The sequence below is a fragment of the Eleginops maclovinus genome, chromosome 12 (genome assembly GCF_036324505.1).
Source record: "Eleginops maclovinus isolate JMC-PN-2008 ecotype Puerto Natales chromosome 12, JC_Emac_rtc_rv5, whole genome shotgun sequence".
NCBI lineage: Eukaryota > Metazoa > Chordata > Actinopteri > Perciformes > Eleginopidae > Eleginops > Eleginops maclovinus.
In genome coordinates, this window is record NC_086360.1 from 5,486,136 (window position 1) to 5,497,601 (window position 11,466).

General features: G+C 37.7%; 1 protein-coding gene across 1 annotated transcript; it reads right to left on the reverse strand.

Annotated features, from left to right (window-relative positions):
* Window positions 1-7,224: 7,224 nt before the first annotated feature.
* Window positions 7,225-10,341, reverse strand: LOC134873282 (natterin-3-like). The gene is made up of 3 exons (XM_063896769.1): window positions 10,327-10,341; window positions 9,754-9,847; window positions 7,225-8,515 (listed from the first exon to the last, which is right to left on the reverse strand). Exons 1-3 carry the CDS (start codon window positions 10,339-10,341, stop codon window positions 7,419-7,421), a joined length of 1,206 nt encoding a protein of 401 aa, XP_063752839.1. The 3' UTR covers window positions 7,225-7,418.
* Window positions 10,342-11,466: the final 1,125 nt, after the last annotated feature.

Here is an 11,466-nt window from a genome sequence, read left to right on the forward strand (position 1 = left end):
TCAGAATACTGTTACATTGTTGGAATCAGTGGAGTACATGACGGTACTTCTCTCTTTCATGAGTTTATTCACTCTCTCAATAAATTGAGGCAACTTGATGCATTTCCCAGAAGCCCCAACATGAAAACGAATGAAAACGAGTTATTTGAATTGCGTGATCTGTTGCCTACAATGGAGTCGGAAGAGGAGCAGCTAGAGGTAGAGCTGGAGCCGGAGCCAGCACAACAGAGCCATGGCAGGAATGCGTTTCTATCTTGGAAGTTCAAACAGCATTTCACGTTAAAGAAAGAGAAGGGAGAACCAAATATAACTGTGCAGTGCAACCTCTGCTTGCCAGAAACCAACCTCCTTTTCGCGTCCAAAGACTCCACCTCCAACCTGAAGAAGCCTCTTAAAGTACTTTTTTAAAAGTTATTAGCCAGAGGTAGTCATCTGCTGTAGTTTTACTTGTCACCTTGCTATTTTATAGTTGTATCAGTATCTGTATGCTGATTCCCTAACCCCGGAGCCATTGAAAGACTCTGACTAGCCTGTTTGACCTGCTAGCTAACGTTAGCTAAAATTAGCTCGTGTTAGCTTAGACTGCGGTTAGATTTGTGTATTATGCAGACTTGGGCCTAAAACATTCAGCCAGTTGGATCAGAAGAACACACCAGAGTAGGCCTGTTTAGTAAACAGGGTTTGATGGCCGCATTCATACACTTATAAAATGCAATCCAATGTGGAAGTAATCCAAGTATTCAGAATACGTTACTGAGATTGGGTAATGTACCGGAATACGTTACAGATTACATTTTTGGGCATGTAGTCTGTATTCTGTAACGGAATACATTTTGAAAGTGTCCTTCCAAACACTGACTAAACACACTACAGGGAGGAAAAAGCCCCAAAAAGCATAATAGGGCCTCTTTAAGCTCAATCTTCCCTGAACCTCCCCGTTTTTTTTTCAGGAATAATGTCATGATGCACACACAGAGCCACGCAGCGAGGTTAATGCAGTCACGCTTTCGTGAGATGCCAGGTAAGATGAGGCTCTGAAATGCAAATGTGCTCAAAGATAAAGCCCATGCATTTTTCATGGTCACTGCAGCTTTGCTCCTCTGATATGACAATGAGCGCTTATCGTCCTGTGTGCTCATCTGGGCGTGCAACCATGGGCACAGATGCATCTGCACCTCATTCACTGGAACTGATCAGCTATGCAGGGAACATAATACACCTATTATTATTGATTCATTCTATTATCACTCAAAAATAAACATATAGACATTAATGTTATTTGGTACCACTTTACAATAAGACTACCCTTATAAATGGTTTACGAATAGTTGTGAACTGTGACCGGTTGCCTGGATGGGGGAGAATCAACTCAGGGGACAACATATTCAGATGATGTTGGCTGATGAAGAACACAAAGTCAGCTAGGTAGCCAATATAAGGCTGTGTTGACGTATGAAAAGTATGTTAGAACTGGTTTATAAATGGTGCTTAATGATTAATAAAGTGTTTCCAACCTAATTAATAACCTTATTATGAATCCTTTATAAGGCTAGTCTTATTGTAAAGTGGTACATGTTATTCATTGCACATTAATGCATATTTTTCACTTTGTTTTGACCCACAATTAATACTGATTAATTGTATCCAGCTTCAGGTTGCAAATATATCTTCTTTAAGGTGGTTAACAATGTACTGTAAATTACATTTCTGTGACACATGCTGTGTGGCTGACTGTGCCTATTCAGCTGTGATCCTCAGTATCTGATGAAACAAAGTGTGGGGTGTTTGTTTGAGAGCACAATTAAGAAATGCACGAAAAACATGCACACGCATAACAACAAACAGCCATTGCAGGGCCTCAGGCTGTTTGTCTTCATGATAAATTAGCATGTACATATAGGAGAAGAAACAAGCTACATGACTTACGTAGCATGAGGCAATCTCTGCAGAGGGTACAAATAAACACAAGGCAACATATGTATAATAACCTACAGTCTATGATAATGACACATGGATACAAGCTCTTGGAGAAGCTTTCCTGGCACTATGTCCATCTGGAGTTTGTAGCCCTGTATTTAGCCTCTCAGGCAGTGGACAGCCCTTGATAGCCTCCACCAATCACACTTCACTAGACCAACATGAAGCTACATGCAAGGTTATATAATAATGGCAAATTAAATAATAAGGAGAAGTTGCTAAAAATATGAGGATATTGGGGAATATTGGATGAATAAAAATGCAAACAAAATAAACATAAAATTACAATAATAATAAATGTATACAAATGAAATGCATTTTTTTTATTAAAATGAAAGTTGAAAAATAAAAAGGATAAAATCAAATAAAATGAAAGGAAAATTGAAAAATAAGGCATAATGTTAAAGCTGATATTGCTTTAACAAAAATATGTGATAATAGTACAGAATAAAGAGAGAACAAATTAGATCAGTTGTACAATATATAATACTGCACCATACAGAAAATATGTTATTATTACTGCTATTTATATAGCTGGCTTATTATTGGATTTAAAAAAAAAAATTCTGACATTTTTGGAAGATTTCGGAGCATGTAAGTAAACCTTTACCAATTTGATATACAGCTATGTATATCTGTGTGAGTGACATAACTAAACCTCAGAGAGCATTGGCTTCAGGCACGAAGCGACTTGCTACTCTAAGTCTCTCATTAAAACAGTCTCGGCCTGGTAGTTCAGCTGCCTTTAATGAGCTGTGTGCCTGTTTGCTGTCACCCTCAAAGCAGGCAGCCATCTATCCAACAACCCTGAAACAGAACAGCTCACTCAGCTGAAATGAAGCCTGACCGGACCTTCAAGGGCAAAGCAAAGTGCAGGCTCGCCTAAAACTCATGCCGCTCACTCCGTCTGACCTTCTATGGGGCATAATGTGTGTTTAAGTTCAGTTATTGTTGGAAGAGATCTCAGCCTGGGCCAGTTCAACACTTTAACTTTTCAACTTATTTCGTAGCAGTACAATTCTTACAGGTTCAGAATAAATCGACAGAGTACGATGCCGAAACTTAATTCTGTCAAAGATAGAAAACAAAGTCAGAGCAGACACTGGGATAATACTGTTGAACAAAAGTTAAGCCTTTTTATAGCTAAAGCCTTCATGCTTCTTATTAGTTTGCCTTAGTGAAGGATGATAAACCACCTCCCCTATTCTTTGTTGCATAGTAGGTTTCCGTACCCGTGTCCATAGTTGCGTCCACTGCATTACTTTTTACGTTTTGAAATCAGGCCTTCGTCAACTAAAGTATGTGTCACAACCATCGACGATGCGGTGCCTTTCACTGCAGATGGCAAATCTTCAGCTTCAGTTCAAAATAAGAAAAGCTAAAATTGTGATTCTCCGTGGACATATTTATTTGAGTTTACTTACCCTGTGGAAGACGCTGGCTCAAAAAAAACAAACATGACTTTCATAAGAGTTTGGTGATGTGATTTGTCTTAACAGGCAAACATAACCAATACAATTTCAAAGTACTCTTTATTGTTTCTTTATAGTTTTATAAACTATTGTTTGTGAACATATAGTACAAATACAAACTTTAAAAACCAAGACATTTATAAGCTGGGCTATTAAGTAGGCTTTGTGGCTCCAAATTCATTTTATTTGATAGTAGAGGTGGCTGACCCCTGACCCCTGCCCTCTATCCATATTTAGAAGTAAAAATATTGATACTTCGAAAGGAATATACTGAACTCAGTTACCAATGAAATTATCATATGAGTAATGCATCATATCATATGTCTTTTTCGCTATGAAAACTGCACATCTCTATAAAGTCTTAGACTTTTCATGAGTTTCTCAGTCAAACAGCTCAGTTTTCAGCATTCACCAGCTGATCCAAGATGCTTTTTTAATAGTTCAGGGAGTAGGAGAATCCTTTCAAAACACAAATACCCCTTCATCCTCCATGAATATTAAAAACCCACACATCTGGAAATACAGTTCTTCCCTGTGTGTGTCTGTAGAGAAAATATAAAGATTTCAAGCTAATAATGCTCAAATGAAAAAATATGATATGGTACTGGCTAAAGGGAAACAAATATAATCACTTATGATTATTAACATTTTTGGGGGGAATTCTTAAACCATATACAACATATCTAAATATTACTGCCATTTATAAAACTGGTGTATTTTTTTTTCATGTTTTGAAGATTTTGGAGAATGTATGCAAATATTATTTAATGGCTGGGCATGGCTGACATGCACTCTCCTTCCCGCCTCTACACCTGCTCAGCTGGTGCTCAGTCTTCCTGATGTCCACTTCTCACCTGCACCTGTACAAAAGCCCGGGTCATCATCTGCAGTCTTTGCCAGTTTATCCTGTTTCCACACTTGATAACACTGCGGTACTGCAACTTTTTGCTCCTGTTCAGTTTTTAAAGAAAATGTACCCAGTCATTTCACCTGCAAGGCCTGTTCACATTCATGTTTTAGAGAAAGAGCAGCCCAAAATATTCTTTATGTCAAAGGAATACAAAGGAAAAGACTGGTACAACGTGGAATTTCATGAGCAGAAGTTCACTTTTTCCTGACCACTGTTTCAACATATGTCGTTCAAATAATTTCAATTACTTTCTCAACAACAATGCATAAAAAGAAGTTAAACATTATAAAAGTTTGACTTTTGATTAGTTAGGTCAGTGGAATTTTAATGTATTTTCAGTTTCTTTTCAATAAACAGAAATGAAACCTGAAATGGTGACAGTGTGTAATTGTGTTTAATATAGACATGTTTTATTTTTAAAGCAGCTCTTTGAAGGTATCTGAATTGAGCGTCAGAGGCAGTCTTGGACTCAACCTTGATAATAATGATAATATTAATAATAAGCCTTCTATTTGTAAAGCACCTTTTATACAAGAATTGCAGCCCAAAGTGCTTCACAGCAGTTATATAGACTGAATAAAAGCAATGCAGAAAATAAACGATAAAATCAAAGTACACAATAACAAATATTGATTGATGGGAACCAAACCAACAGCTAAGTTTAAACAAATATATCCACTCCGACTCTGACACTTCTTGGAGTCAGAGTCGGACTTGGGCTCGGATTTGAAAAGTGGGGATTTGAAAGAGACTCAGACTCGAGGATTGGTGACTGACTACAACACTGCTTTCTGTATTGTGTCTCACATTGGATTGAGATTAGTTACTCTCTGAGTGCTTAACCAATATAATCTAAAAGTAACTAAAGCAAGATGAACGTAAGAGTGTTTTAAGAAATACTCAGATCCTTTACCATGGTCTTAAAACACTCCATTAAAAACCTGATTTCAAAATGTTATTTAAGTACAGAAGCATCAAATTGTGTACTCATTCTGCTCAATGGCCAATTTTAGAATAATATAAAGTACAGAAGTATTATCTGATAAATGTACTTGATTATACAGAATGGATCTTTCCCCAGTATTACATTGTTATGGTTATTATATTGTCCTGTTTTTGTACATATAACAGCATGTTTGTGTTGCAGTTTGTCAATGGACCACATTTAATTAGTGGAAATACTGTGTAGATGATACATCATATCAGCATATCATGTGTTTTTATGTGTAATATATTAATTAAAAAGCACGATTTTTGCCTCTCATAAAGTAGCATTAAATGGAAATACTCAAGTAAAAAACAAATATAACAAAAGAATACAATGCTTGAGTAAATGTACTTTCCATCACTGGAATGTAGTGGAGTAAAAAGAACAATAATATCCTCTGAATTGTTATGGAGTAGAAGTTAAAGTTGTATCACTTCAAACAGTATTAATGCCTCAAAGTAATACTTATGTAAATGTATTCCATGAGTAATGTGTAATTTCATCATCAGTTATGCATTCTTTTTCTTTATCCTGCATGAACATATTGAAGTAATGCTAATAAACGAACCATTATACACAATATGGAGCAGCTGAAAGCCAAAAGAGGTTGGGACTAGTTGAAACAAAGCTGAGTGTATACAGTGCGTGTGTATGCGTGTGTGTGTGTGTGTGTGTGTGTGTGTGTGTGTGTGTGTGTGTGTGTGTGTGTGTGTGTGTGTGTGTGTGTGTGTGTGTGTGTGTGTGTGTGTGTGTGTGTGCGTGTGTGTGTGTGTGTGACAGGGAGATATAGATAGAGAGAAAGATGGGAGTGTATGTTTTATTTATCTCTAGTTAAGTGCCAGTGAGAGCTGCTGGATGAAATCATTTCACTGGAACAAAAGAGCATCCAGTTTTAAGATCCAAGACCAATGGATGGTTTTGTTTTTGTTCAATTAAAACAAAAATCTCCAAAACTTCAGTGGTTCAATGAAATATCAATACAATTGCTGTAAGTGATCAACAAACCAAGAAATGATCATTAATTAAACATTTCTAACATGAAATCCTAATTGAATTCATTCATATTCAGTGCAAATAGTCCAAGTTGCGTTGAATAAAACCCTTTTCCTGTTATCTCAAATTGATGTTTATTTTGTTCCTGTAATTATATTGATTAATTATGAATACCGAGATCTACTCTAAGACAAAAAAACAAGTTAGATATGTATGCATTGCATACACTTGCACACACTAGGAAGTGAAGTGAATTTATAAAAAATATAATCTCAGTCCATTGCTGCCCTCTGCTGTCTGAAATCAGCATTTCAACCAAATAGAAATGCATTATATTAATGAATTGTAAAAAAATGGTCAATACTTGTGTATTAATTGTGAAATGCATTCAGTAATGTGTAAAGTATGATAACAAATCATTTGTGCTTAATATATGTCTTTCCTAGTGTAACAATTGTAAATATGCAGTAGCGTTCGGTGTCATAGAGTCTAATACAATATTTATTTGTAATTTATTTGATTATAATCACACAAATTCTGTTTTCTGTATCTACCAAAAGTTAATACCTGACTTGTTAGGCCTCAATTTAGTGGGCGGAATATCCAAATTTCTGTCCCTGTACCATTGACTGTAAAAATAAGCCCTGTACCCATACAATTGTTTTTGTGCGGACTTCCCTTTATATTGTGTCCCTCATGTTTTCCTCTTCCCTTTTTGTAAACGTGTGTCATGGGAGAGGAGCCGAAGTGTGAGGGCATACAATATACAGTAGTAATGGCTGGTTTGATGTTCATCTGTTGTGTGTGGAGTTACAAGTGGAGTACTATAACTAGTAAAGAAAAACACATTTTGAAGTAGAGGGGGAATTAAAAGAAGCCATGAGTTGTTTTTCATGTATGAAACATTTTAATAAGGCGTATTCATTGGATTACATTCATTTGGCTTTCATCCAAAGTGTCGTAGAATAAGTGTTTTAGATGAAATCGATAGAATAGATACAGCAGATATTATCAAAACTTGGTGCAGTAAAAACACATTGAACATGCATGTCACCAAACAGTTCTATTTCATTGCATTTCATGAGCAAGGCTCGGTGTTCTCCAAAGGGTCACACCGGTCAACCACGGCCCGCAATTCAACAACCTGAACGCTGTCATACGCCCCAGTGGTGGACGTCGTGTGGATCTCTCCGTTAGCATAGGTGCGACTGAGGAGTGCTGTGAATGAGATGTCAACTTTGGTCTTATAGCGCACTATGTTAACAGTGCAGGAATGGTTGGGCGGGGCTGTGATCTCCAGATTAATAGTATCAGTGATGGTTTCTGTCACCGTGTTTCCCCAGGTCTGCTGGTACACTACTTCGGAACTGATCTCAATATCTGATTCAACAATGAAGGGGATGCCGACTTTGATGCTCGTTTTGACACCAGCTTTAACCGCGATTGCATGGTCCCACCTATGTACCACCTCATATGTCTGGGAGAGGGTATCTTGTTTGACCACTGAGCGGCATTCACTGTTGCTGATGGATGTTTTCCAAATGATCTCTGGAGGATACTTGAGTATTATAGACTCATTCTTGTGGTACCTGACGTCGTAGATCTCTTGGCTGATTATATCCTCATCAATGGTCAGGACCTGGTAATCACTGTACGTATATACTGAACCTTTCCAAGGTAGGTAGAAGACCTTATCTTTAGTAGCAACCTTACCAAGTCCATATTTGTTCATCCCTACGTAAATGTCTCCCCCGGGGCAGGTTTTGACTGAACTCTTGGGCACTGAACCACGTGAATCCTCCTTCCACTCCAGGATCTCAAAGTTGTTATTGTTCACCAGGAGTGCAAAGGGCGAACCAGAATCTACTTTTTTTGCGTTTGTATAGCGGCAATAAGGACCCGTGCTTGGGGAATAAAAGCCAGCCTCACATTTGTATTTGCATACGTAATCTGTACGATCAAAGTCCCTATTGTAAATTGAAACAGCATAGTTTGGGAGAGAGCTGTTCCAGGTCACCCACTCCAGGTTCGAGCCATCAACAGACACCATGCCTGCAGACTGGACCTGCCTCTTCTGCCTTAACTTAGTAACAGTCAGATGAGGTAAATCAATTAGCATTAATCTGTTAGTGTCGATTTCAGGACTGTCAATGGGATCTGAGTTCATGAAGGACACTGTAAAGGGAAATGCACAGATTACAGGGTTTTAATACAGACAACACAACAACATTAAAATGATAAAGAAACAGGATTTATTTTCTCTGAAAGTTGTTGTTAGCGCTTTATTCTGCACAGTTGTAATTTCAGATACAGAAAAAAAGGCTTTATGAAGAGCATGTTGTAATGTCACCAGGGCCTAGCCTACGACATCCACAACATGGTTTTCGGGTGGAAGCACAGATATGTCGCCCTGACCAGCTTTGCATTTTGCATTACAGATATTGTAACATATGTTATCTGCCTTGAGTTTTAAAGAGTATACATTTCCGACTGCTTTTGGCTCGCCCCTCAATGTTAAACAAGCTGCAGGGGTGTATGCTTTCTCTGTTTCTTTTCCAGAGAATACAGGCAACCCAGCTGCAGTCATCTCACTCAGGTACTAAGTAAATTTACCTGTTGATTTAACACGACTCACTACTCATCAAAATCAACATATTTTAGTTTGGAACCCTTAAAGTACCAACTTTGGAGCCCAACCCTAGTAACAACGAAGTCTTGAAATCACTGTTTCACCTTGTTTGTACTCTCATTTCTGTTCTTTCTCAGTTGGTCTTTTACTTTGGTCCATTTTGAAATGTTTTGGTAATTATTGAAAAATTAACAAATTCTCCATCAATTGTCGCATGAATTTACCTTTTCTGCCTCCACAAGGTTGACGGATTAGATTTTTGATGAAACTACTGTGACATCCAAATTTGGTTCAGACATTCATGTCCCCCAAGAAAGGCAAATTAAAGTATATCTTAACAATCCCCTAACTTTGCCTCCATTATCATAATCAGGTCAAAATGTTAGTTCAATATACTGTATAATGATACTTGAGTTTAGGACTAATACATAGAATGACATTCCAATCAACCTCACCTTTACTTGCTTACTCATTAAAGAGGCCCTTTAATGCTAATTTGCAGGTTTCCTAATTGTATTTTGATTCTCTACTGTGACATGTTTACATGCTTTAATGTTCAAAAACTGCTTTATTTTTCTCATACTGCAATGAGAGATGTCCCGCCCCTATCACGTAGAATGTATTATGTGGTGATGTCACTATGTTAAATGATCCTTTAACAACCAAGGAAAGAACTTCAATACCAACGACAACAGATTTAAGACGAGACATTTCACAAGGATCATATCCCATAAAAAATCTTTTCCACCATGGCCAAATAAAAACATATAAAGTTAGTGTTTACCATTTCTCTGCTCTTTGTTGTTCCCTGTGTCCAGAGGAGTGAGCGCTGAGGAGAGAGCGGGTAGAGCCAGCAGCAGCAACACTGACAGCTTCATCTGGAGATGAAACACATAAGAAATCTATCAATAATAAGTGGTCACTTGACAGTAAACTTTAGTTGATAGTTGGATTACTATTAACACAAAATTCAATGACAACATCGATTTTTGACTATTTATTATTAATGCTGTGCACACATTATGACATTTTGTACATATTTTTAAATATTGGTTTTAAATTACTTCCATACTATTTAAAAAAAACCAAAACATGTACTAATAGAAGGACCTGAACAAAGTAATAACTAAAACCCAAAGTGATTTTTAACGGTTTAACAAGGTACTGTATTCAAGAATTGCAACTTTAATAACAGCCAACCAAATCATTTCAAAAGACAATTGGTTAACCAAAGATTTACTGTCACAAATATCTATCTATGTTATGTTTAATGATGTTTGACTAACATTTTATGAAGCATAAATAAATACTTATTTATTTATTTCACTGAAGATGAAACACAATATAAAGTACTCACCATCCTGGTGTCCATCACTTGATGCACCTTCAGTCTCTTTCAAGTTTATATACAGTAGCTGCTTCACGGCTGAGTCATTAAACAAACACTACTCCTACAACCTAATTTCACCTAATCTCTGCTCTGCTAAAGAAAAATAAATCATTCATTTAGATCAACAAGATACAAAAACCACAGACAAGCTTTTTTCCAATACTTCCTTGTTCCCCCGTATCATTAATCGTTTATCAATTCGGAAACCTTCATTCTATCTGGCTTTGTCATGCTTCCTTATACAGTAGTACTTCCTTGTTCCCCCTTATCATTAATAGTTTAGCAATTTGGCTTTGTCATGTTTCCTTGTAGCCAAACTAAAATCTGCTCTTGTATCTTTTATATTGATATTTTACTATTTTTATCAAATGTAATTTAAATCTATAAAAGGCAAGTCACATGTTTTACCAGGCTCTGTGTGTGTCCCCAGCCAGTGTGAGGAGCACACTGCTGAGGATTAATACCTGCAAGGCTGCTGGACCTGACAACATTCCTGGTCGAGTGCTGAGGGACTGCAGAGAGGAGCTCACGGATGTCCTCACAGACATCTTTAACACCTCCCTGAGCCAGGCTGTTGTTCCCACGTGCTTCAAGGAAACCACCATCATTCCTGTGCCGAAGAAGTCATCTCCAGCCTGCTTCAACGACTACCGCCCCGTCGCACTGACCTCGACCATCATGAAGTGCTTCGAAAGACTGGTCATGAAGCAGATCAAATCCACTCTTTCTCCCTCCCTGGACCCGTTTCAGTTTGCCTACCGAGCTAAACGGTCCGCAGAGGATGCAATCACCTCCGCTCTACACCCAGCGCTCACACACCTGGACACTAAGAACTCCTACGTCAGAATGCTATTCATAGACTAGACAACAACAACAACACATCGAACACACTAACACTGAGCACGGGGGCCCCCCAAGGCTGTGTGCTCAGCCCCCTTCTCTTCACCCTGCTGACCCATGACCAGTGTTTAAATTGGCTTTTGTAAAGTGGGGGAGCCCTTCACTCGCAGTGGTCAATGTCGCGAAACATTTCTACTATATGAATACACTGCTACTAACACACCGTTAATTCACATTGTGTTCTTTATTAGTTATTTATCTCATATG